Source organism: Seriola aureovittata, chromosome 1 (assembly GCF_021018895.1).
Source record: "Seriola aureovittata isolate HTS-2021-v1 ecotype China chromosome 1, ASM2101889v1, whole genome shotgun sequence".
Lineage (NCBI taxonomy): Eukaryota > Metazoa > Chordata > Actinopteri > Carangiformes > Carangidae > Seriola > Seriola aureovittata.
This window is the reverse complement of record NC_079364.1, coordinates 13,001,202-13,028,618: the sequence shown is the minus strand read 5'-3', so window position 1 is coordinate 13,028,618 and position 27,417 is coordinate 13,001,202. Positions and strand designations below refer to the sequence as shown.

At 33.3% G+C, this 27,417-nt stretch overlaps 1 protein-coding gene across 1 annotated transcript in view; it reads right to left on the bottom strand.

Annotated features, from left to right (window-relative positions):
• slc22a31 (solute carrier family 22 member 31) overlaps positions 1–25,983 on the bottom strand; it is a 28,926-nt gene extending 2,943 nt beyond the window's left edge. The window contains exons 1-6 of the mRNA XM_056378667.1: positions 25,541–25,983; positions 22,105–22,208; positions 21,350–21,504; positions 16,370–16,538; positions 15,554–15,699; positions 33–141 (exon numbers count right to left, since the gene is read on the bottom strand). Coding sequence (XP_056234642.1) covers positions 33–141; positions 15,554–15,699; positions 16,370–16,538; positions 21,350–21,504; positions 22,105–22,208; positions 25,541–25,972 — 1,115 coding nt within the window. The 5' untranslated portion in view covers positions 25,973–25,983. The remainder of the gene's footprint in view (positions 1–32; positions 142–15,553; positions 15,700–16,369; positions 16,539–21,349; positions 21,505–22,104; positions 22,209–25,540) is intronic.
• Between the last annotated feature and the right edge of the window lie 1,434 nt (positions 25,984–27,417).

Genomic DNA, 27,417 nt, shown 5'->3' with positions numbered 1-27,417 from the left:
CATCTTGATTCACATGCAGAAGACAAACTTACAGAGTGAAGCTGAGGATGAGGCAGTTCTTCCAGATAATACGAGTCTGACGCAGCTCCAGAACTGAATGGTACCTTGGTCGACAGTCCTCTCCGTATGCTGTATCTATGTCTATAAACAGAAAAAGAAGATTTAAAACCACCAAGAATTCAAGCCACAAATGTCCAGTACTTGTCCTCCTTCGATGTGATCCAAGAAGGTTATGATGGAGAATCTATCTGTTACGAATCAATTGAGTATATTACAATACAAGTTTGTTGGTTGAAACCTGATTCTTCCTTATTCAATATATATATATATATATATATGCAAAAAGCAACTTTGAGATGGGGAAAATAACATATACACTAATTCCCCAAATAATTATGAGATGGAGTCCTGTATTGACCCTGATAATACATTAACGTATCATTCAACTAATCCTTTTCCTTCTTAAAGTATAGTATAGTAAGGCATAAAAATTCATAGTATTGTAAGTCATAAAAGAAACGCCAGAGTATAGTAATGGCATAAAAAACGTCAAAAATCGTCAAACTATACTAACTATAAAAATGTTATAACATAGTAAGGCATAAAAAAGCCAAAAAACGCCATAGTATAGTAAGGCATAAAATGCCAAAACACGCCATAGTATAGTAAGTTATAAAAATGCCAAAAAAAAATCATAATATAGTAAGGCATATAAACATCAAAAAACGTCATATTATAGTAAGGCATAAAATGTCATAGTATATTAAGGTATAAAATGTCAAAACATCATAGTATAGTAAGGCACAAAAAGTCATAAAAACTACATAGTATCGTAAGGCACGAAAAGTCATAAAACGACATGGTATTGTAAGGTACAAAAAGTCATAAAACCAACATAGTATAGTAAGGCATAAAAATTTCAAAAAATATATATAGGATAGGAGGCATAAAAAGGTCATTGTATAGTAAGGCATAAAATGTCATAGTATAGTGAGGCATTTGACGTTATAGTATGGTAAGGTATAAAAATGCCAAAATACAGTAAGGCGTAAAACCATCAAAAAATGGCATAAAAAAGTCATATTAAGGCATAAAAATGGCATAAAAGAGTCATAGTAAGGCATAAAAATGCAAAAAAACAAAAACAAAAAACGCATTAGTATGGTAAAGCAAAAAATTGTCATAAAAACGTCATATTATAGTAAGGCATAAAATGTCATAGTATATTAAGGTATAAAATGTCAAAACGTCATAGTATAGTAAGGCATACAATGTCAAAAATAACAAAGTAGAGTAAGGCAAAAAAAGTAATGAAAACAACATAGTATAGTAAGGCAAAAAAAGTCATAAAAACAACATAATATAGTAAGGCATAAAAATGTCATAGGCAAAGTCATAAAAACGACATAGTATAGTAAGGCACTAAAAGTCATAACAAAAAGACATAGTATATAAGGCTTACAATGTCATGAAAACAATATAGTATAGTAAGGCTTAAAAAATCATAAAAATCAAATAGTATAGTAAGGCATAAAAAGTCATAACAACGTCATGGTATAGTAACGTATAAAAAGTCATAAAAAAGAGAAAGTATAGTAAGGTGTATAGAGTTAAAGTACTGTAAGGTATTAGAGGGTCCTTTTGACCTAATGTGAATGTTTTTTGAATGTGAGAGTTTTATCGGGCTTTAAACCCCAGCCTCCTTGTTGCAGGGCATTAGCTCTAACCATTGCACCACCAAGCTTACCTGTTAAGAGTCATAATATAGTAACATACAACAACATCATACAAGTAAGGCAATAAAAGTCATAAAAACGACATAGTATAGTTAGGCATAAAAATGTCATAGTAAAGTAAGGCATAAAAAGTCATAAAAATAAGGCATAAAATGTCATAAAACGTCATAGTATAGCAAGGCATAACAACGTCATAGAATACTGAGGCATAAAAGATAATACAGTGAGGCATAAAATGTCATAGTATGGTAAGGCATGAAAACGTCAAAAAACATCATAGAATAGTAAGGCATAAAATGTAATAAAAACGTCATAGTATAGTAAGGCATAAAACATCAAAGTATGATAAGGCATAAAATGTCATAAAAACGTCACAGTATAGTAAGGCATAAAAACGTCATAGAATAGTAAGGCATAAAAGATAATACAGTGAGACATAAAATGTCAGTATAGTAAGGCATGAAAACGTCAAAAAACATCATAGAATAGTAACGCATAAAATGTCAGAAAAACGTCACAGTATAGTGAGGCATAAAAATGCAAAAAAAAAGCGCATTAGTATAGTAAGGCAAAAAATTTTCATAAAAATGTCATAGTATAGTAAGGCATAAAAATTAAAAAAAAAACGTCATTGTATAGGAGGCATAAAAAAGTCATAGTATAGTAAGGCATAAAATGTTTTAAAATGTCATAGTATGGTAAGGTATAAAAATGCCAAAATACAGTAAGGTGTAAAAACATCAAAAAACTTCATAGTATAGAGGAAATCATAAAATCGGCATAAAAAAGTCATAGTAAGGCATAAAAATGGCATAAAAGAGTCATCGTATAGTAAGATATAAAAATGCAAAAAAAAAGCGCATTAGTACAGTAGGGCATAAAAACTGCATAAAACCATCATAGTATTGTAAGGCAAAAAATTTTAATAAAAATGTCATAGTATAGTAAGGCATAAAATGTCATAAAACGTCATGGTATAGTAAGTTATAAAAATGCAAAAAAAAAGTCATAGTATAGTAAAGCATATAAACGTCAAAAAAAGTCACAGTATAGTAAGGCATAAAAATGCAAAAAAAAAAAAGTATTGGTATAGCAAGGCAAATTGTCATAAAAACATCATAGTATAGTAAGGCATAGAAACTACATAAAACCATCATAGTATTGTAAGGCAAAAAATGTTCATAAAAATGTCATAGTATAGTAAGGCATAAAATGTCAAAAAAACGTCATGGTATAGTAAGTTATAAAAATGCCCCAAAAAAAGTCATAGTATAGTAAGGAATATAAACGTCAAAAAACGTCATAGTATAGTAAAGCATAAAACATTATAATATAGTAATGCATTAAAATGTCATAGTATAGTAAGGCAGAACAACTTAAAAAAACGCCATAGTATAGTAAGGGATAAAAACATCAAAAAAAAAAAAGGCCATAGTATAGTAAGGCATAAAATCTCATAACACGTTATAGTATAGCAAAGGAATAAAAATGCCCCCAAAAAATGCCACAGTATAGTGAGGCATAAAATGTCATAAAACGTCATAGTATAGCAAGGCATAAAATGTCATAATATAGTAAGTTATAAAAATGCCCAAAAAAAAAATCATAGTATAGTAAGGCAATATAAATATCAAAAAACGTCATAGTATAGTAAGGCATAAAATGTCATAGTATATTAAGGTGTAAAACGTCATGGTATAGTAAGTTATAAAAATGCCTTAAAAAAAAAAGTCATAATATAGTAAGGCATAAAACGTCATAGTATAGTAAGTTATAAAAATGCCAAAAAAAAAATCATAGTATAGTAAGGCATAAAATGTCATAGTATATTAAGGTGTAAAACGTCATGGTATAGTAAGTTATCAAAATGCCTAAAAAAAACGTCATCGTATAGTTAGGCATAAAATGTCATAAGACGTCATGGTATAGTATGTTATAAAAATGCCAAAAAAAAGTCATAGTATAGTAAGGCATATAAACGTCAAAAAAAGTCACAGTATAGTAAGGCATAAAAATGCAAAAAAAAAAAAAGTATTAGTATAGCAAGGCAAATTGTCATAAAAACATCATAGTATAGTAAGGCATAGAAACTGCATAAAACCATCATAGTATTGTAAGGCAAAAAATGTTCATAATAATGTCATAGTCGTAAGGCATAAAATGTCAAAAAATGTCATGGTATAGTAAGTTATAAAAATGCCCAAAAAAAGTCATAGTATAGTAAGGAATATAAACGTCAAAAAACGTCATAGTATAGTAAAGCATAAAACATTATAATATAGTAATGCATTAAAATGTCATAATATAGTAAGACAGAACAACTTAAAAAAACGTCATAGTATAGTAAGGGATAAAAACATAAAAAAAACAAAGTGCACTAGTATAGTAAGGCATAAAAACTGCATAAAACCATAATAGTATTGTTAGGGAAAAATTTTCATAAAAATGTCATAAAAAGTCATACTATAGTAAGGCATATAAATGTCAAAAAAAGTCACAGTATAGTAAGGCATAAAAATTCAAAAAAAAAAAAAAGTGCATTAGTATAGTAAGGCATAAAAACTGCATAAAACCATAATAGTATTGTTAGGGAAAAATTTTCATAAAAATGTCATAGTATAGTAAGGCATAAAAACGTCAAAAAACAACATAGTATTGTAAGGCATAAAATGTTTTAAAATGTCATAGTATAGTAAGGCATAAAAATGTCAAAAAAAAGGTCATTGTATAGTAAGGCATAAAATGTCATAGTATAGTGAGGCATTTGACGTTATAGTATGGTAAGGTATAAAAATGCCAAAATACAGTAAGGTGTAAAAACATCAAAAAACTTCATAGTATAGAGGAAATCATAAAATCGGCATAAAAGTCAAAGTAAGGCATAAAATGGCATAAAAGAATCATAGTATAGTAAGGCATAAAATGTCATAAAACGTCATAGTATAGTAAGGCATAAAATGTCATAAAACGTCATAGTATAGTAAGGCATAAAAACGTCAAAAAACGTCATAGTATAGTAAGGCATAAAATGTCATAAAACGTCATAGTATAGTAAGGCACAAAACCTTATAATATAGTGATGCATTAAAATGTCATAGTATAGTAAGGCAGAACAACTTAAAAAAAACGTCATAGTATAGTAAGGCATAAAATGTCATAAAACGTCATAGTATAGTAAGGCATAAAATGTCATAGTATAGTAAGGCATAAAAACATCAAAAAACATCATAGTATAGTAAGGCATAAAACGTCAAGAAAAGACACAGTATAGTAAGGCATAGAAAATGCAAAAAAAAAAAAAAAGTATTAATATAGCAAAGCAAATTGTCATAAAAACATCATAGTATAGTAAGGCAAAATAAGGCATAAAACCGTCATAGTATTGTAAGGCAAAACATTTTCATAAAAATGTCATAGTATAGTAAGGTATAAAATGTCATAAAACGTCATGGTATAGTTAGTTATAAAAATGACCAAAATAAGTCATAGTATAGTAAGGCATATAGACATCAAAAAACGTCATAGTATAGTAAAGCATAAAACATTATAATATAGTAATGCATTAAAATGTCATAGTATAGTAAGGCAGAACAACTTAAAAAAACGTCATAGTATAGTAAGGGATAAAAACATTAAAAAAAACGTTATAGTATAGCAAGGCATAAAAATGCCAAAATCGCCATAGTATAGTGAGGCATAAAATGTCATAAAACGTCATAGTATAGCAAGGCATAAAATGTCATAATATAGTAAGGCATAAAATGTCATAGTATAGTAAGGCATAAAAACATCAAAAAACATCATAGTATAGTAAGGCATAAAACGTCATAGTATAGTAAGTTATAAAAATGCCAAAAAAAAAGTCATAGTATAGTAAGGCATATAAACGTCAAAAAAAGTCACAGTATAGTAAGGCATAGAAAATGCAAAAAAAAAAACCAAAAAAAAACGCATTAGTATAGTAAGGCAGAGAATGTCATAAAACGTCATAGTATAGCAAGCCATAAAAAGTCATAAAACGGCATAGTATAGTTAGGCATAAAATGCCAAAAAAAACTCACAGTAAAGTAAGGCATAAAAATACAAAAAAAAAAAAAGTATTAGTATAGCAAGGCAAATTGTCATAAAAACATCATAGTATAGTAAGTTATAAAAATGCCCAAAAAAAGTAATAGTATAGTAAGGCAGAACAACTTAAAAAAACGTCATAGTATAGTAAGGGATAAAAACATAAAAAAAACGTTATAGTATAGCAAGGCATAAAAATGCCAAAACCTCCATAGTATAGTAAGGCATAAAATGTCATAAAACGTCACAGTATAGCAAGGCATAAAATGTCATAATATAGTAAGGCATAAAATGTCATAGTATAGTAAGGCATAAAAAACATCAAAAAACATCATAGTATAGTAAGGCATAAAACGTCATAGTATAGTAAGTTATAAAAATGCCAAAAAAAAAGTCATAGTATAGTAAGGCATATAAACGTCAAAAAAAGTCACAGTATAGTAAGGCATAAAAATGCAAAAAAAAAAAATGCAAAAAAAAAATGCAAAAAAAAAAAAAAAAAAAAACGCATTAGTATAGTAAGGCAAAAAATTGTCATAAAAACGTCATAGTACAGTAAGGCATAAAAATGCCAAAAAATGTCATAGTGTAGTAAGGCATGAAAACGTAAAAAAAAGCCACAGAATGGTAAGGCATAAAATGTCAGAAAGACATCATAGTATAGTAAGGTATAAAAAAAGTTAGTATTGTAAAGCATTCAATTTTATTAGTCATAGCATAGTCAGGCATTAAAAACGCCATAGTATAGCAAGGCATAAAAATGCCAAAAAACATCTAAGTATAGTAAGGGATGAAAACATCGAAAAATGTCATAATATAGTAAGACATTTTGATGTTATTGTATAGTAAGGCATAAAAATGTAAAAAAAAAAAAAAACGTCATAGTATAGGAGGCATAAAAAAGTTATAAAAATGTCATAGTATAGTAATGCGTGAAAACGTCAAAAAAGGTAATCCTATAGCCAGGCATAAAATGCCGTAGTATAGTAAGGTATTCAATTTTATTAAATAGTCATAGCATAATGAGGCATAAAAATGCCATAGGATAGTAAGAGGTAAAAACATTTTTAAAAAAACGTCATAGTATAGTATGGCATAAAAATGCCAAAAAAACCTCCTAGTATAGTAAGGCAAAAAACACCATAGTAAAGTCTTAGTATAGTAAGTATTACAAGCGGCTCCAGATTGCTGTTGGACAACATTCTCAGGGTTTTCTTTTTGTTTTTTTTCTCTCCCTCTCTCTCTCTCTCTTTACCTGTCTCTCCAATAGGAGTCCAGGGCCTGTGCACACCTGGTGTCAATTACGTGCTGACATAAGAGGAGGGACTTTTGAGCGGAGAGGGCCCCTGCTGTCACAGTTGCCACCTACCTGTCAAGTGCTTGGGAGCGGAATCTCCTCCCAACCTGATCCTCGTTCTCCAGCATGTTCCAAATTGCTGGTTTTTGTTGTGATAGTTACATATCTTAGTTGGAGGGTTGGAAATCACTGGTAGTTCAGTTATCAGTTTTTGTTTAGGTTAGTTTTGAGTTTCAGTTGCAATGGACCATGGTGAGACTGGCTCAGAGGCCTCCCCTTCTTATGTTCTTTTTGGCAGGGATCTCCACCCTTCTTGTTTCCTTTACTTCTGTTGAGTACATTACATTTTTGGCTATGTTTGAAATAAACTTGTTCTTAATTTGGTGTCCCTGTCTGGCTTCTTTCTATATGTTCTGGTCCCCAGTCATAGTATAGTAGGGTATAAAATGTCATAGTATAATAAGGCATAAATAGGTCAGAAAACATAGTATAGTAAGGCATAAAAACTGCATAAAACCATCAAAGTATTGTAAGGCAAAACATTTTCATAAAAATGTCATAGTATAGTAAGGTATAAAAACGCCAAAAAACATCATAGTATAGTAAGGCATAAAAAATCATAAAACGTCATGGTATAGTAAGTTATAAAAATGCCAAAAAAAAGTCATAGTATAGTAAGGCATATGAACGTCAAAAGATGTCATAGAATAGAAAGGCATAAAATATTATAATATAGTAATGCATTAAAATGTCATAGTATAGCAAGGCATAAAAATACCAAAAAACGCCATAGTATAGTAAGGCATAAAATGTCATAAAACGTCATAGTATAGCAAGGCATAAAAATGCCACAGTAGAGTAAGGCATAAAATGTCATAATATAGTAAGGCATAAAATGTCAAAGTATAATAAGGCATAGATTGTCATAAAAACGTCACAGTATAGTAAGGCATAAAATGTCATAAAACGTCATAATATAGTAAGGCATAAAAATGCAACAAAAAAAAAAAAAGTATTAGTATAGCAAGGCAAATTGTCATAAAAACGTCACAGTATAGCAAGGCATAAAATGTCATAGTATAGTAAGGCATAAAAATGTCAAAAAACATAGTATAGTAAGGCATGAAAACTGCATAAAACCATCAAAGTATTGTTAGGCAAAATAAATTCATAAAAATTTCATAGTATAGTAAGGCATAAAACGTCATAGTATAATAAGGCATAAAAATTTAAAAAAGTCACAGTATAGTAAGGCAAAAATAATTGCATAAAAACGGCATAAAAAGGTATATTATAGTAAGAAATTAAATTGCCAAAAAAAGTCATAGTATAGTAAGGCATAAAATGTCATGGTATAGTAAGTTATAAAAATGCTCAAAAAAAGTCATAGTATAGTAAGGCATATAAACGTCAAAAGATGTCATAGAATGGAAAGGCATAAAACATTATAATATAGTAATGCATTAAAATGTCATAGTATAGCAATGCATAAAAATGCCAAAAAACGCCATAGTATAGTAAGGCATAAAATGTCATAAAACGTCATAGTATAGCAAGGCATAAAAATGCCACAGTATAGTAAGGCATAAAATGTCATAAAACGTCATAGTATAGCAAGGCATAAAATGTCATAATATAGTAAGGCATAAAATGTCATAGTATAGTAAGGTATAAAAATGTCTAAAAACGTCATAGTATAGTATAGCATAAAACATCATAAAAACTTCTCAATATATAAAGGCACAAAATGTTATAGCATAATAATGCATAAAATGTTATTAAACGTCATAGTATAGTAAGGCATAAAAACGTCATAAAACGTCATGGTATAGTAAGGTATAAAAATGCCAAAAACGCATTAGTATATTAAGGCATAAAAATGTCTAAAAACGTCTAAAAACGTCATAGTATATTAATGAATAAAAACGTCATAGGATAGTAAGTTATAAAAATGCCCAAAAAAAGTCATAGTATAGTAAGGCATAAAAATGCTAAAAACGTATTAGTATAGTAAGGCATTAAAATGTCAAAAAATGTCATAATATAGTAAGGCATAAAAACGGCATAAAAACGTCATAGTATAGTAAGGCATAAAATGTCATAGTATAGTAAGTTGTAAAAATATATAGTAAGACATGGTATAGTAAGGCACAAAACATCATAATATAATAAGGCATAAAATGTCATAGTATAGTAAGGCATAAAAACGTCAAAAAACGTATTAGTATAGTAAGGCATTAAAATGTCAAAAAATGTCATAATATAGTAAGGCATAAAAACGGCATAAAAACGTCATAAAAACGTCATAGTATAGTAAGGCATTAAATTGCCAAAACATAGTCATAGTACAGTAAGGAAAAAAATTGTCCTAAAAATGTCATAGTATAGCAAGGCATAAAAATGCCAAAAAAGGCATACAAACATAGTAGTATAGTAAGGCATGAAACATCATGGTATGATAAGGCTTACAAATGTCATAGTATAGTAAGGCATAAATATGTCATAAAAACGTCATAGTACAGGAAAGGCATAAAATGTCATAGTATAGTAAGGCATTAAAATGTTTAAAAACGTCATAGGACAGTAAGGTATAAAAACGGCATAAAAATGTCGTAGTATAGTAAGGCATTTTAATGTATTACTATGCATTAAAATGACATAGTATAGTAAGGTTTAAAATGCCAAAAAAAATCATAGTATAGTAAGGCATAAAAATGACATAAAAACGTCATAGTATAGTAAGGCATAAAAATGCCAAAAATGCATTAGTATATTAAGGCATAAAAACGTCAAAAAAAGTCACAGTATAGTAAGGCATAAAAATGTCTAAAAACGTCATAGTATTGTAAGGCATAAAACGTCATAATATAGTAATGCATTAAAATGTCATGGTATAGTAAGGTTTCAAATGCCAAAAAAGTCATAGTATAGTTAGGCATTAAAACGTCTAAAAACGTCATAATATAGTAAGGCATAAAATGTCATAGTATAGTAAGTTGTAAAAATATATAGTAAGACATGGTATAGTAAGGCACAAAACATCATAATATAATAAGGCATAAAATGTCATAGTATAGTAAGGCATAAAAACGTCAAAAAACGTCATAGTATAGTAAGGTATAAAAATGTCTAAAAACGTCATAGTATAGTATAGCATAAAACATCATAAAAACTTCTCAATATATAAAGGCACAAAATGTTATAGCATAATAATGCATAAAATGTTATTAAACGTCATAGTATAGTAAGGCATAAAAACGTCATGGTATAGTAAGGTATAAAAACGGCATAAAAACGTCAAAAAACGTCATAGTATAGTAAGGCATAAAAATGTCTAAAAACTTCATAGTATATTAATGAATAAAAACGTCATAGGATAGTAAGTTATAAAAATGCCTAAAAAAAGTCATAGTATAGTAAGGCATAAAAATGCTAAAAACGTATTAGTATAGTAAGGCATTAAAATGTCAAAAAATGTCATAATATAGTAAGGCATAAAAACGGCATAAAAACGTCATAGTATAGTAAGGCATTAAATTGCCAAAACATAGTCATAGTACAGTAAGGAAAAAAATTGTCCTAAAAATGTCATAGTATAGCAAGGCATAAAAATGCCAAAAAAGGCATACAAACATAGTAGTATAGTAAGGCATGAAACATCATGGTATGATAAGGCTTACAAATGTCATAGTATAGTAAGGCATAAATATGTCATAAAAACGTCATAGTACAGGAAAGGCATAAAATGTCATAGTATAGTAAGGCATTAAAATGTTTAAAAACGTCATAGGACAGTAAGGTATAAAAACGGCATAAAAATGTCGTAGTATAGTAAGGCATTTTAATGTATTACTATGCATTAAAATGACATAGTATAGTAAGGTTTAAAATGCCAAAAAAAGTCATAGTATAGTAAGGCATAAAAATGACATAAAAACGTCATAGTATAGTAAGGCATAAAAATGCCAAAAATGCATTAGTATATTAAGGCATAAAAACGGCATAAAAACGTCAAAAAAAGTCACAGTATAGTAAGGCATAAAAATGTCTAAAAACGTCATAGTATTGTAAGGCATAAAACGTCATAATATAGTAATGCATTAAAATGTCATAGTATAGTAAGGTTTCAAATGCCAAAAAAGTCATAGTATAGTTAGGCATTAAAACGTCTAAAAACGTCATAATATAGTAAGGCATAAAATGTCATAGTATAGTAAGTTGTAAAAATATATAGTAAGACATGGTATAGTAAGGCACAAAACATCATAATATAATAAGGCATAAAATGTCATAGTATAGTAAGGCATAAAAACGTCAAAAAACATCATAGTATAGTAAGGTATAAAAATGTCTAAAAACGTCATAGTATAGTATAGCATAAAACATCATAAAAACTTCTCAATATATAAAGGCACAAAATGTTATAGCATAATAATGCATAAAATGTTATTAAACGTCATAGTATAGTAAGGCATAAAAACGTCATAAAACGTCATGGTATAGTAAGGTATAAAAATGCCAAAAACGCATTAGTATATTAAGGCATAAAAATGTCTAAAAACGTCATAGTATATTAATGAATAAAAACGTCATAGGATAGTAAGTTATAAAAATGCCAAAAAAAGTCATAGTATAGTAAGGCATAAAAATGCTAAAAACGTATTAGTATAGTAAGGCATTAAAATGTCAAAAAATGTCATAATATAGTAAGGCATAAAACGTCATAAAAACGTCATAGTATAGTAAGGCATTAAATTGCCAAAAGATAGTCATAGTACAGTAAGGAAAAAAATTGTCCTAAAAATGTCATAGTATAGCAAGGCATAAAAATGCCAAAAAAGGCATACAAACATAGCAGTATAGTAAGGCATGAAACATCATGGTATGATAAGGCTTACAAATGTCATAGTATAGTAAGGCATAAATATGTCATAAAAACGTCATAGTACAGGAAAGGCATAAAAATGTCATAGTATAGTAAGGCATTAAAATGTTTAAAAACGTCATAGGACAGTAAGGTATAAAAACGGCATAAAAATGTCGTAGTATAGTAAGGCATTTTAATGTATTACTATGCATTAAAATGACATAGTATAGTAAGGTTTAAAATGCCAAAAAAGTCATAGTATAGTAAGGCATAAAAATGACATAAAAACGTCATAGTATAGTAAGGCATAAAAATGCCAAAAATGCATTAGTATATTAAGGCATAAAAACGTCAAAAAAAGTCACAGTATAGTAAGGCATAAAAATGTCTAAAAACGTCATAGTATTGTAAGGCATAAAACGTCATAATATAGTAATGCATTAAAATGTCATAGTATAGTAAGGTTTCAAATGCCAAAAAAGTCATAGTATAGTTAGGCATTAAAACGTCTAAAAACGTCATAATATAGTAAGGCATAAAAATGTCATAGTATAGTAAGTTGTAAAAATATATAGTAAGACATGGTATAGTAAGGCACAAAACATCATAATATAATAAGGCATAAAAATGTCATAGTATAGTAAGGCATAAAAACGTCAAAAAACATCATAGTATAGTAAGGTATAAAAATGTCTAAAAACGTCATAGTATAGTAAGCATAAAACATCATAAAAACTTCTCAATATATAAAGGCACAAAATGTTATAGCATAATAATGCATAAAATGTTATTAAACGTCATAGTATAGTAAGGCATAAAAACGTCATAAAAACGTCATGGTATAGTAAGGTATAAAAATGCCAAAAACGCATTAGTATATTAAGGCATAAAAATGTCTAAAAACGTCATAGTATATTAATGAATAAAAACGTCATAGGATAGTAAGTTATAAAAATGCCCAAAAAAAGTCATAGTATAGTAAGGCATAAAAATGCTAAAAACGTATTAGTATAGTAAGGCATTAAAATGTCAAAAAATGTCATAATATAGTAAGGCATAAAAACGGCATAAAAACGTCATAGTATAGTAAGGCATTAAATTGCCAAAAGATAGTCATAGTACAGTAAGGAAAAAAATTGTCCTAAAAATGTCATAGTATAGCAAGGCATAAAAATGTCATAGTATAGCAAGGCATAAAAATGCCAAAAAAGGCATACAAACATAGCAGTATAGTAAGGCATGAAACATCATGGTATGATAAGGCTTACAAATGTCATAGTATAGTAAGGCATAAATATGTCATAAAAACGTCATAGTACAGGAAAGGCATAAAAATGTCATAGTATAGTAAGGCATTAAAATGTTTAAAAACGTCATAGGACAGTAAGGTATAAAAACGGCATAAAAATGTCGTAGTATAGTAAGGCATTTTAATGTATTACTATGCATTAAAATGACATAGTATAGTAAGGTTTAAAATGCCAAAAAAAGTCATAGTATAGTAAGGCATAAAAATGACATAAAAACGTCATAGTATAGTAAGGCATAAAAATGCCAAAAATGCATTAGTATATTAAGGCATAAAAACGTCAAAAAAAGTCACAGTATAGCAAGGCATAAAAATGCAAAAAAAAAAAAAAAAAAAAAAAAAACGCATTAGTATAGTAAGGCATAAAAATGTCTAAAAACGTCATAGTATTGTAAGGCATAAAAATGTCTAAAAACGTCATAGTATTGTAAGGCATAAAACGTCATAATATAGTAATGCATTAAAATGTCATAGTATAGTAAGGTTTCAAATGCCAAAAAAGTCATAGTATAGTTAGGCATTAAAACGTCTAAAAACGTCATAATATAGTAAGGCATAAAATGTCATAGTATAGTAAGTTGTAAAAATATATAGTAAGACATGGTATAGTAAGGCACAAAACATCATAATATAATAAGGCATAAAAATGTCATAGTATAGTAAGGCATAAAAACGTCAAAAAACGTCATAGTATAGTAAGGTATAAAAATGTCTAAAAACGTCATAGTATAGTATAGCATAAAACATCATAAAAACTTCTCAATATATAAAGGCACAAAATGTTATAGCATAATAATGCATAAAATGTTATTAAACGTCATAGTATAGTAAGGCATAAAAACGTCATAAAACGTCATGGTATAGTAAGGTATAAAAATGCCAAAAACGCATTAGTATATTAAGGCATAAAAATGTCTAAAAACGTCATAGTATTGTAAGGCATAAAACGTCATAATATAGTAATGCATTAAAATGTCATAGTATAGTAAGGTTTCAAATGCCAAAAAAGTCATAGTATAGTTAGGCATTAAAACGTCTAAAAACGTCATAATATAGTAAGGCATAAAATGTCATAGTATAGTAAGTTGTAAAAATATATAGTAAGACATGGTATAGTAAGGCACAAAACATCATAATATAATAAGGCATAAAATGTCATAGTATAGTAAGGCATAAAAACGTCAAAAAACGTCATAGTATAGTAAGGTATAAAAATGTCTAAAAACGTCATAGTATTGTAAGGCATAAAACATCATAAAAACTTCTCAATATATAAAGGCACAAAATGTTATAGCATAATAATGCATAAAATGTTATTAAACGTCATAGTATAGTAAGGCATAAAAACGTCATAAAACGTCATGGTATAGTAAGATATAAAAATGCCAAAAATGCATTAGTATATTAAGGCATAAAAATGTCTAAAAACGTCATAGTATATTAATGAATAAAAACGTCATAGGATAGTAAGGCATAAAATCTCATAAAAAAGTCATAGCATAGTAAGGCATAAAAAGGCCGTAGTATAGCCAGGAAGAAAAAGGTCAAAAAACACCATAGTATAGTAAGGTATAAAAATGCCAAAATACGTCATAGTATAGTAAGGCATAAAAACATCATAGTAAAGCAAGTCAAAACAAACATAAGTGTTATACTAAGTCAGAAAAAATGCCATTGTTTAGTAAGGTGTTTTAAAAAAAAAAAAAAAAAAAAAAAAAAAAAAATCACTAATATCATAGTATAGTAATCCATAAAATGTTACGAAAACGTCATAGTACATTAATGCATGAAAACGTGACAGTATATATAAAAACCTCATAGCATAGTAAGGCATAAAAAGGTCTTAGTTAAGTAAGGTATAAACACGTCATAGTACAGTAAGTCTAAAATAATTATCTATCTATCCATCTATCTATCTATCTATCAAAAAAAATGTTTCAGATCAGTTAACTCCAAAATATAACAGATCCTATCTTGCTTTTGAGTTTTATGTCAATGTACAGTAGGAGAAAAAGCCTTGTGTCTTTTGTGTCTATAAAAAGGTCTAACATTTTTCCTTTGTAGTAACTCATGACAAACATCCATGAAGTTCTAGATAATGTTATATCTAGATAATACTGGTTTTCTTACTTGTTTCCCTAATATTTTGAAGGTTCAATAAAATAAAGGGGTTCATGCAGGACTGGGCAGCTGCTTTTTACTTCTTGAAAATTTGTTGACTGCAGTGTACATTTGTGTCTGCGTATGAGCATACAAAAGTATGTGAGAGTGAGTACCTGAGAGCAGGGTTTCACCAGGGTAGATTTCATCTCGCAGACAAACACCATTCCTGGTGGAGAATTCTTGGAGGCTCCTCTTCACCTGAGGGATTTGAGCTGTGGCGAGCAGCCAGCGAGGAGACTCAGGAAACACTGACGCACAGCTGAGGAAAACAACTCCCGTTATCATATCTCACAGAGATACAGAGCTCAAACATTCTCTGTAACATCGACACAGAGGGTGAAAATCGCATGCACAAATACATATAACTACATTTAAAAATAGCTGTCGGCGCTGGGACAATTTCTTGGCATTGCCTTATAAACTCAACTAAAGATATTTAACATCTTCAGTTGAAAGTGCAGGATATGTTTATGCTTCAAGTTACAAATTCAAGACTGGGGAACACACTTTATTACTGGATTGAAAAACAAACTGAAGTTAGAGACACTCCTCTGTGGACTACTTGCTGATGTATAATACTTGTTCATGCTTTAATTAGCTGTGCCTGTGATAACTCCTTTGTGTGACTGAACTGTCTTGTTATAGAGTTGTATATTTGTAATATTTTTCTCAGGTGTCTCTTGTAAAAGCAGCCATAGGCTCAATGAGACTTCCTGAATACATAACTAAACTGACTGAGTGGTGTTCACAAGAATTTTCGTAAGAGGATTTTGTCTATTTAAACTTGTGCCTATATGTGAATTCACGTGTGACTGTTAGAAGCTTTGAGTTTGAAACAGGAGCAGACAAACTGCAGACATATCAAACACAACAGTATCACACACATGGTGTGTCCACCTACGCATCCCAGATATTGCTACCTGACTCACCACCAATAGGAAAGCAGCAGGAGCAGAGGCAAAGTGGCCACAGCCTGGAGAACGGGCCAATCGCGGCACAGCACAGCGATGCCCGGCAACAGCAGCTCTGCGAACACGGCAAAGAAGCCGCTGACCATGGCGACCATGAGACGATGGGGAGGGTCACACAGCTCCAACCCTGATTTAATGATGGGAAAAGAGAGTGAGGGAAGACAGATATCATCAAAACACAGTTGAAGCCAAACTAATACATTTGTCCAAAACAAATCCATTTCCTGTCAGGACATGAACCCTGCACACATAAAGATACTGCTTGTTGTTGCATGCGTTTTTACTGAATGATTCAAACTTCATGTCAGCACAGTTATGTGTGTGGTTAGAATCACTGACGAAGGCATCTGCATTTATTTCATACATTCAAGTTTAGGGTTTATATCCCACCCATCTGCACAAGGCCACAGCTGCTGCCAGTGCAGAGGCATATAAAATCCTACCCATGCATCAACTGCTTTGTTTTATATTAACACAAAACCAAGAGGTTCCAAATGCGGACCTCATGTCTGGGGGCCCGTAATTTCTGTTAGACGTTAAGTAGTGTTAACGAAATGTTTTTCGACTGTTCAACTTCTTGTGTGCAAAATTGAAAACACAAACCTTTCTTGTGCGGTCAGTGTTAAATTGAATTGAATTATGTGAACCTAAACTCATACTGCTTAAATAATGTACACATAAAATATAGTTAAAAAATATATTTTTTATTTCTAAGTCTTTCTGGCTCAGGATGAAACCTTAAAAAAAAAGACAAAAATATCACCATGTACAACCGGGTAACAGTGCATTAGCTTAGACATAGTTTAATGTTAGTATTAAGTTGGATCCTAGTCACTAATGTTAAAATCTGAATGTTAGTTACAGATGTCTTTATACTAGACTGAAGATAAATCTGCCCAGTAAGACCTGAACATTTCGCTGTTTGTGTGGCGTTCTTGGATTTTTACTTCACTTATAGTACTTTTTTTTTTTTTTTTTTACAAAAGATACTGTTGTCTTCTAATTGAACAAAAAGGAGCTACATTTTCCCATCAGCTCAGGTCCACAGTTGGACCCTCTTGCAGAAACACAGAACAGGGTAATCAAGTGTCCTATAACGTAGCATTTAGATCTATCTGCTGATTTCTGTCTGGAAAAAACACAAATGCAATGTTCAACAAGCTAGATAACACTGCTAGGATGTGATAAAGTACTCTGAACCTCAGGTATTGACGTAAATTCGTGCGAGAGTGTGTCCAGCTGTGTGAGTTTTTTGCTGAACTTTAACTTCCTTCCCCCACAGCTCTGACCCTGTTTCCATCTCCTCTGGGAAAGAAAATGAGGAGCTCACTTCCTGCTCACTTCCTTGCCTTCAGTTCTGTCCTATACTATTGTTTTCTCCTCTCTGTGGAGAACCAGCACTGGCAGGACATCACTGAGAAACATTTCTTACAGGCCCTTGTCCCGCTCAGCTCAATGTCTGCCTATCCTAAACCCGGCCCCCCACCCTCCAAAAATCTGGACTTAATCTAACCCTGACCACGCAGGAATGTGGGAGTATGTTTGTATGCCAAAAACAAAAAGAAGTGTATGTGTGTGTGTGTGTGTGTATTTCGGATGGGGCCACTTTAACACTCTAGTACCTAGTATCGCCTCCTCCCAGGCAGGAATGTATACTATTTCTACAAATGCTCACGTAATTACATTCCCATGCTGCTTCATCCTTGTTTTAGACAGTTCCAGAAGGAAAACACACTGTATTTGAGACACTATGTATGCCTACCAGCCAGAGTCATCTCATTATACACAGCGTAACGCTGAAGACAGGGAGCTTAATATTTGTCACAGAGAGGTGGGTACACCAGAGAGCCCCTAAAAGAGAACAGCTGAGAGGTAGAAGTAAAAAAAAAACCCCAGCCAGCTGCCTGCTGTCAGTCAGAGCTCAGTATAACACACTTCAGTCAGTCATCAGCTGAAATTCCCAAAGCAACTGTGCTGTACACAGTCATACACACACCTGCGCAAAGCAGTAATCTAAGTTGGTATCTTTCATTTTACGAGGGCATTTAAAGCATGTAGCCTACAGCAATGGTCATTCAATTTGCATGACTTATGACTGAAAGACCTGCAGCACTACAGTGTGTCCCAATTCCAATCTACATACTATCTGTGTACAGTATATATTGCTTATTAACACACATAAGAGTTTTACACTAACGAGAAAATATAGAACACATACATGTCAATCAGATTTCAGCTTTAAATTGTCGATTCCAATTTAAGTTATTTTTTAGTAATAGCCATTCGATGCATTTACATTCTGTAGTTACTTCTGTATTGCCTTCAAATGCGCGAAGGATTGACAGGATGCAATGCAGCGATTCCTGCAGCGCTACTTGTATTTTATTTTGGAAAACTACTCGTGGTGTGTGCACCATGAAATCAGATCGTGTTTGCATTTATTATTGACTGACGTCTTTATTAAAACAACATGAGTTTGTTTGGCTGCTCAGTGTTTGTTGCACTCGCTGTTACCATGACCACGGATGTCACATCAACCAGGACTGAAATCTTAACAACTTTACACGAAACAAATAGAGATCAAAATGTTAATAATTTAATAGGTATTTTTGCTTTCTAAGGTATTCACAACATCCACAATTTGTTTTAATTGTTCATTGTAACTTTTTGTTCATTGTAACTGTGTTCAGCTCCTCCATTTTCCTTGTGCATTGTGGCACATTAGTTCAGAAACATCTGTGGTTGTGAAAATGTGCCTAATTCTGCTGCAATGTGACCAGGGAGCAAAACCGCTGACTGTGATTATTTTAGACTAAAAAACTACCTCACCAGTGTTTACTGGACAGTCATGCAACTTTAATGTTAGTGTCTAACATTTCAGTCTAATCACAAAAAAGTATTTGCTTTCATTTTCTTAGCGTTAACATCCTTGACTCAAGGTTGCAGTGTTTGAGCCTCCGGTATTTCCTCCAAGTTGGATGCAAATAAAAATATTTCTCCCCTGGGAGGAGGTGGTTACAGAGCCGGACAATCAGGCTCGACTGCCATTTTGACAATCACTGAACAAATCAGAGATGTGGTCACTGGTCCAAAGGTCGTGTAGAGGTTACAAGTAATTTAGCTGAAATGATACCTGCAGGCTTTATGCTGCAGTAGTTGTTGTTGAGCCATTTTTAAACTGGCTTATACTGTCCATTATTCATACTGCTTTTATAAAATGGATCTGCCAAATCTCTTTTTTTCTTTGATTAAGAAAACATCTTGTCTTTAGCAGGACAGACACACATTTTCAAGTTTGTCCAAGATGCCTGAAAATGTTGTAGAATTGATTAATACAAGGACAGTTATGTTGAATTAAGTAAAATCACTAAGTTTTTAAGTTATGAGCTTTACACCCAACAATAAAATCTGTGCAACCACCACACTGTTCTGTACTACTTTAATGTAATAAACCGGCCTTTGTCTGACTTGTGGATATGATCTTATGAAAGTAATTAAATCAATCTTGTACGCTATCTGAATCAGAATGATGGAAGCTGAACAGATAATACGCTCAGCTTTGTCATAAGGTCATAAGATAAAATGAAACATCACATGAACAAGAGATGGGATGTGGTGACCTACCCAACATTATGTGATTATGTGTATCTGCAGCCTCTCTTTACATAACATACCATTTAATTTATAATGATAAAAAGTGTGCTCAATAACCTTTACACTGACAAGGCAGCTTTCGTGGAAAAAAGTCCAGTTAAATTTAATATAAAGTTTGTGTCTTGTAGCTAAACTGCATTAATCTTTTCAAAAGGTAAGAGGAAATCATGAATCTCACTGGTGATATACCAGAGATACTGTTACAGTCAGCTCCTATCACATGGAAACCACAGGCGGCAAAACCATTTGTCACGAGTAAATCGTACAGCATATACATTAAACCTGACTTCAGCTCTTGTTCTTGACTTTCTGATATCAGAAATAAAAAGTGTCTGACTTCAGTTGTTTGTGTTTCCTAGAGTAAAGATAAGATGGTGGTACAAAGATAGGCAGGATTTGTAATTTGTGTAATTTGTGTAAGGGCACAGTGGGATTTTTCTTATCTTTGACTGATAAGATACAGGAGCTCACCAAGAAGCCAGGTAGAAAGAAATCTGAACATTATTTTTTTGGTTTGTTTGTTTTCTCTGAGTAAAGCACTAAAAAATGTACAGTTGTTGTCTGAGTGAGCACAAACTCGGGAACCTACATGTACGCAATTTATAACATTAACATTATGTAACATTTACATAACATTAGATTCTGCAACAGAAAACATACAGTATGTAATACACACATACATACATCTCTCTTTTTTTATGACCTTAAAAACAAAGCTGTGCATATCATCTGTTCAGCTTCACACACAATGGTTGCAGCAAAACCATGAAATGATAAATCTCATTATTTAAATGAAATTATAATCACTGACAGTACTCTTATACAACGAGACCAAGACGTGTGAATTACAGGATTTTTCCGCTAATGAAACTTTGACGTCAACAGCACCACGTCTTGTATTGTGGACAGCTGGATATACAGTAGTGTTTATGTGTCTAACCTTCTCTTTATCACCTGTTCTCATCATTCTTATTATTTATCACATTTGTGTTTGTTTTGCTACTCAGTATCATTTACTTTTCTATAATTTGTCAAAATTAAAATCGCTGTAACAAATGGTATTTCAAAATAAGAAAAATGGGCTCTAACAAAACCATTGCATTTGCATAAACACGGTGGCAGCGAATGACTCAGAGTGAAGTGCAGGAATCCAGCAGTGCTCTCTAAAGTAAACAAAGAAGTGAGTCGCTGAGTGTGAACAAGCTGAGGTTGCTCTTTTTCCAGAGAAGTCTTTGGCTGAATGAGCCTGCAGGAAGCTTAACCGTGTGTGTGCAGGATACTCACTGATGATGTACGAGGACACAAACACCCCAGCGAGCATGGCGCCTTGAGAGAGACGCAGCAGAAGAAACACCACAGCGCTGCTGGACAAACACACGGCAACCCCCAACAGACTGGACAGACTAATGGAGAAGAGGAAACCTCGTCGACGACCCAACCTGCAAACACACATACACCATCACAAAACATTCACAAGCGAAATTACGGAGGACCAGAGTCTTCAATATAAGTAACTATAAAATAAAAGTCATATAAATAAATTGTGGAAAACATATAAACAAAACAATAATTTGTGGAATATTTTAAAATATTACTAAAACTCAACTCATTCTTTTAAAATGTTATTTCATTATTCTTATTTTAATAATAACATAATTTCATGGGAGTTGATTTATGTTTTATATTAGTAATTTTGCACTTTCAAAAGTCAATTTTTCCCCAATGTCACTTTTTGTTTCATAATGTCACTTTCAATGACAGTGGTGTTGTCAACACCCTCTCACCTTTCAACTAATAACATGACCCTTGTCTGTTAAGATAGCAAGTACAAAAACTGCAACCAGACAGCACCTTTTAGCTACAGCTATCATATTATGAAAATGAAATGACGTAAGTTCAGGTTTAGTAAGTTCTTTGATTATTTCACGCTTGGTTCATTTATATAAACTACACAATTTAGTCATGTTTAAATGTTTTTAGTTTTATTCATTCAATGTAGAACACCTTAGGGTTCCATATTGGATTCGATTTTTACCCACCAGTCGCACAATGTACCAAGGAAGATGTATCCCAGAATCCACCCTGTCATGAAGCAGATATGCTGCAAAGGGATTTTCCAGTAGTCACTGCAAACCAGGTTCCACTGCAAAGGAAGACAAAGAAGTACATTGACACATCCTCAGACCAAAACAAAACACAATAACAACTTGGACAAAAAAGTCCCATAAATAGAGAGCACTGTAACTTGATTAGGTTTCACCAGAGACAAACTGTTGTACATTTCGTGAGCCTTAAAGAAAAATGATCCATGTGTTTAATGGGGATCAGTAATTTCACATATTGTAACAACTTTCATTCTTTAAATAAGGTTCAGTAATTTACTAAAATGTCTGGCCACTGTAGCTTTCAGCAAATGTTCCTCAAATAGAAGTAAATAGTGAGTTTGTTAAGGATTATTTTCTGCTGCAGATTAATACACATTTGCTTCTCTAGTAAGTGTTTATGGCAGCAGATGGTGTATGTGGGATCAACTCTAAATATATGACACTGCCCGTATTCATAGTTTTTGGACAACAACGGAGTTATATGGCAGAGCTGAGCAGAGACTCAGCTGCCAAACATTGTTTGCTTCTTACTCGTCTTCTGGATTTGAATCTTTGACAACTTGTTGAGAATGCACTGCTTTCTGGCAGCTGACACTCTCTGATATCACATCGTCCTTGAAACAACAATAGTTTTTAATTTCTTTCAGGTTTCGTCTCAGTTTGGTTTGGTGGTCTATTTCAACTAAGCTTCAAATCTCAACAACGTAACTGCCATCGCTGAATCCATCGCATTGCTGAAACCAGTGGCTACCTGGAATGCAGGAAGTCAAACTAAAAACTTGTGAGTTTCAGAAAATGTCCGGGAGTGAAGTAGATTAGAAAATAAAGAATCAAATCAAATCACACACCAAATAACCTTTCAGTGCTTTCAGTGGCGTCTATAAATCTTAAATATGTGGATAACCATTTCTGTATAAAACATTATTAATATAAGTAAAAACTTATAAAAAAAAGGCACAAGAACAAATTGTCACCTACGTGTTGCATTCATTGTAATTTGACTACATAACATGCAGAGAATAGCAGGCTACCAGTCAAGTCACAAACACAGAGAGATTTCTGTGAGGAAGCAGGAATGTAGATCATGTCCTTCCTAATTGAGTTAAAATGTCTGCTGACAGTGTTATTACATTAGAACAAAGTAGAGCTCAAAGTAGAGCCTGCCAGCAGCTCTGCGCCTGGTTAGTACCAGTCCCTGCCTGTAAGAAAATTCTTCGCCCCCTCTTATTTTGTCTCCTCTGCTTTGCTGCGCGTATGCAGTCATGGTGATTCATTACAGTGAGCGTTTTACAGATACACAGGGCTACAATGTTTAGGATCAAACATCAGCTTTGCTAATGTGTTTCTCTCGTGCTTGGCATAATATCATGATTTTTTAGACTTTTTATTATCACATAACACACAGTAATTTGACAGCGTTAGAAGCACCAGAAATTCAGGCAGCGATTACAACACAGTGAGTCAGAAATACAAAATGGCTACACAAGCAAACTATTACTCTGAACACTGATTAATGGTACATGTCAACTTTAGAAGAGATCTAACAATTAACTGAGTTTTGAACGCGATATAAAACAAATTAGAGACATGGCCAGATTTATTTCCTATAGGATCCCAAAGCAAACTTCACCCGCTGGACCCCTGTTGTATCAGAGCACGGATTTTGGACTCAATTTCAGCTACTTCAAGCTGCATGGAGGTCAATGTCAAAACTCCGGCAACACTTGTAGTATAAAGAACAGCTGTGGTGTGAGACCACCTTTTCGTGGAGGTCTTTAAATTAGATTTCAACAGTGTTCCTCTTAAAAGCAAGACCCATCTTTTAGTCTTTATAAAGCCAAATGATATTGTGCTTTGGTTGTTGTATGTTACCAGACCAACAAACGATTAGCACACAGTGAACCTGGGGCTTTTGAGGGAGCTTTGGAAGTCTGGAGCCTCCATCTTTCACAGTTGGTATTCCAGGCCTGATTCGAGGGGTACAAGCAGACCAGATGTTTGTTGTCAGAACAGCTGGAACACTGGTCCCAAACACAGCAAAACTTTGGTAAGGTAACAAGAATCAAAACAAACAAACAAACAAAAAAAACATGACAAAATAGGTCAAGCTAATGACTTTTGAAAAGATGAGGAGTGGTCACAGGTGGACCCTCACCAACATCAAGGCTATAAACAATCGGCCTTAAATCTACACCTTTGTCTCACAAAAAAAAAAGCCATTAGCTTTACCAGTTGATAGTATAGGACTCAACTCCGAAGTGTTTGTTATTTTGTGTATTTCAGGCTGATGAGCACTGTTGGAGTATATTCAAGTTTTCTTTTAATAACGTTTTCCTTTGTCCCAGTGAGTAACGTCATGGACAGAGGAAACTGTTGTTGATGAAGGAGGTGTTCAGGGTCTCAGAAAGGAACATGGAGACCTCGGATTTCCGTGTGCCTCCGTTCGTCATGGTGGGGAACAGGAGGGAAAAAAAATAAAAGGTCTCCTCACTGCCAGTATCTATTCCAGTGACGCCACAATGCACAGACAATAATCAGAGGGAAAACTGAGGGGCAATTACCCATAATGACTTTGGCTACTGGTCAGTCTGTGTTACAAAGTACTGCAGGAAAACAGATTTGGTGAGGATATGTTATCAATATTTGCAGACTGGGGTGGATCCTTGAGCAACACCAGACCTATGAAACAGACTGAAAAGAAGATTAAGAAGTTTCTGCTACTTATTTACACATGTTGCACAACAAGACACATTCTGGCTGAAACCTTCTGTCTGTGTTCAGGCTCTGGTGACAGTATGAAAGAGACAGTCAGAGACGATCCACACTCAGCTCTCATAAACCAAAAGCTGAAAGATCTTGGATGCAAACCGCACTAGACTTAACTTTTTATCTTCACAAGCTTCCTCAAAATTCTAATGTTCTTTTTTTAAGCCTGGTTCAAATACATGTATAAATACTGTACATGCCAGGTTGAGTCTTTATCTATGACCCGAGAAACGGTGTGCCTGGCAGCAGATTAGTCAGAGTGAAACAGTTTGAGCAAATATTGACTGAATGGTGCCAACAGCCGTCTTCATGACCGCACACGCTTCCTGCAGATACCTCCCTTCACTTGAGCGGAAACTGAGATAAATGAACAGTTGAAAAGACAAGATGAAGGAGAAAGTTTCTCTAGACTCTAGAAATATTGCATGCGATAGTCGGTACTAACCAAATCTAGTGGTGAGGTGAATGAAAACGTGGATGAAATCGACAACCTGCAGTCAAACTGCAGATCAGTTTGTCCTCCACTTCATCCCTAAATCCACATTTAAGCCAGGCAAGGACACAAGCCTTAATGATGACCTGCAAAGGATGGACAGTCTCTTACCTCAGTGACAAAGTTGCTCTGGAGCCCCGCTGCATGGGCGAACTCCCACCCCCTGGTGCAGGACACCCTCTCCCTGGGCACATTTTCGGAGAGGTCAGAGGTGTTGGGTGGGTACTTGAAGAGTTCGCAGTGGCTGAGGCCGGTGCCGTTCACCCAGGGGATGGTGAGGTTGAGGTATCCCTGTCTGGAGAAGTTGCTGAGCAGGAAAGTGGAGGGCAGAAGCTGCGGGTCCGGCTTGCAGTGGTACGTGTCCGGGATTAGGGTGTAAAAAACGTCGCTGATTAGATTCAGCATGACCGCGAAGTTGGGGAACCAGCTAAATACGACCACGAGTCGGTTATAGCGTCCATAGCCGCCGGAGTGAGGGAAAATCTTCGTGTCGTAGTCCATTTGAGGACGAGTGTGCGAGGTTTCAGTCGTGTCTGTGGCCATGGCGCAGTGAGTGCATACACTCCACGGCAGCGACAGCAGGTCGCGTGCTGGGGGAGGGGGAGGAGAAGGGGGAGGAGGAGGAGGCTGAGGCTCAGGCAGCATGGGGGTTTTGGGATCGACCGATATTCTAACACACCTGATGGCTCTTAGTGACTCATGCCCGGGTTCCCCGTGTCCAAACTATTTTTACTCAGTCACCAAAAGCAGCAGAGTGAGTAGACAGTGCTGGGAAAGGTGCAGCTAAAGTTACCAGAGTGACACTGAGGGTTCAATGGTAAGCTGATGAAAAACACAAATTCATTTTTAAGTAATAAAAAAAGTGAGAAAAAGAGTGTCCTACCTGGTCCTAACATTTATAGTTCCAAGTATGAGTCGAAGTTCAAAAACACTGGATCCTCTGTTTCCCATAGTGCATTTCAACAGGATATTTAATTAGACTCTCCCTGTCCCCTAAATGTTTTTTTATTTCAAATCCCCCCCTGCAGTTTAAAATGCAGACTTTCTGTTACAAATGTAAACCTTATGTGTAAAATAAGTGCAGTGCACCATTAAATATTTTCCTGGTCTATTTATATTTCTTGTTACATGGCTGAAAACCAAGTTTTTGATTTAAATGACCATGATACTATGAATATTTTGTTTCTGATGTCACAAAAGGTGATATCAATGGAAATGGCTTTAGTCATTTATTTAACTGATTACGGAAAACTTGAAATAGGATCTTGTCCCAGACTGATCTACATGCTCATCTAACTGTATAAATGAAATGTTGTAATCTTGATTTACCCCTGCAAAGTACTTGGTAATTTTGTTTCGATACGCCCTCTATAAATAAGCCGCATCATGTAATTTCAGTAATGTGGAAGTTTATTGGGGCTGTTAATGAGTGGACTGTTAAGTGTTACTTGACACTATCAGCTGTGTGATCAGGGGATCAGTTGAGGTTGGTAAAAAGGCTTTACATTATGTCTGCGTGTTAGTTCAGCAGATGACTTGTGTTTGTCATCTGACTGATGTGAAACATCAAATCTCAAATGACACTGAAAACTAACACTCGTGTTCACAGTGAGTAAGGATAACAAGTTACAAGAAACTGTTTTGTTTTTGTCACAAATGGCAGCATATCCACATGTTGACTCATAACAAACAGGTTTTTTTTACCTTGTGACCATGAAGTTTATAATGTTAATTGCAGTGGAAACAGGTAAATAGGTTTGGTGATATCATGTAAAATGTCATGCGACAGGAATGGGCATGAGTTACAGAAAAATAATACTGAGGTTAAATAATCTGTTTTAAATGTTGGTCCATGGTTCCATGACAGCTAACATAAATCGGAGACATTAAGGCTGAGTGACCAAACTGCTCCAGGCTATAGGATTACTACAAGTGCCAAAGCCGTGTCAGAGAAGGTATTCTTAACATTCAGAATGTGAAACATCTTT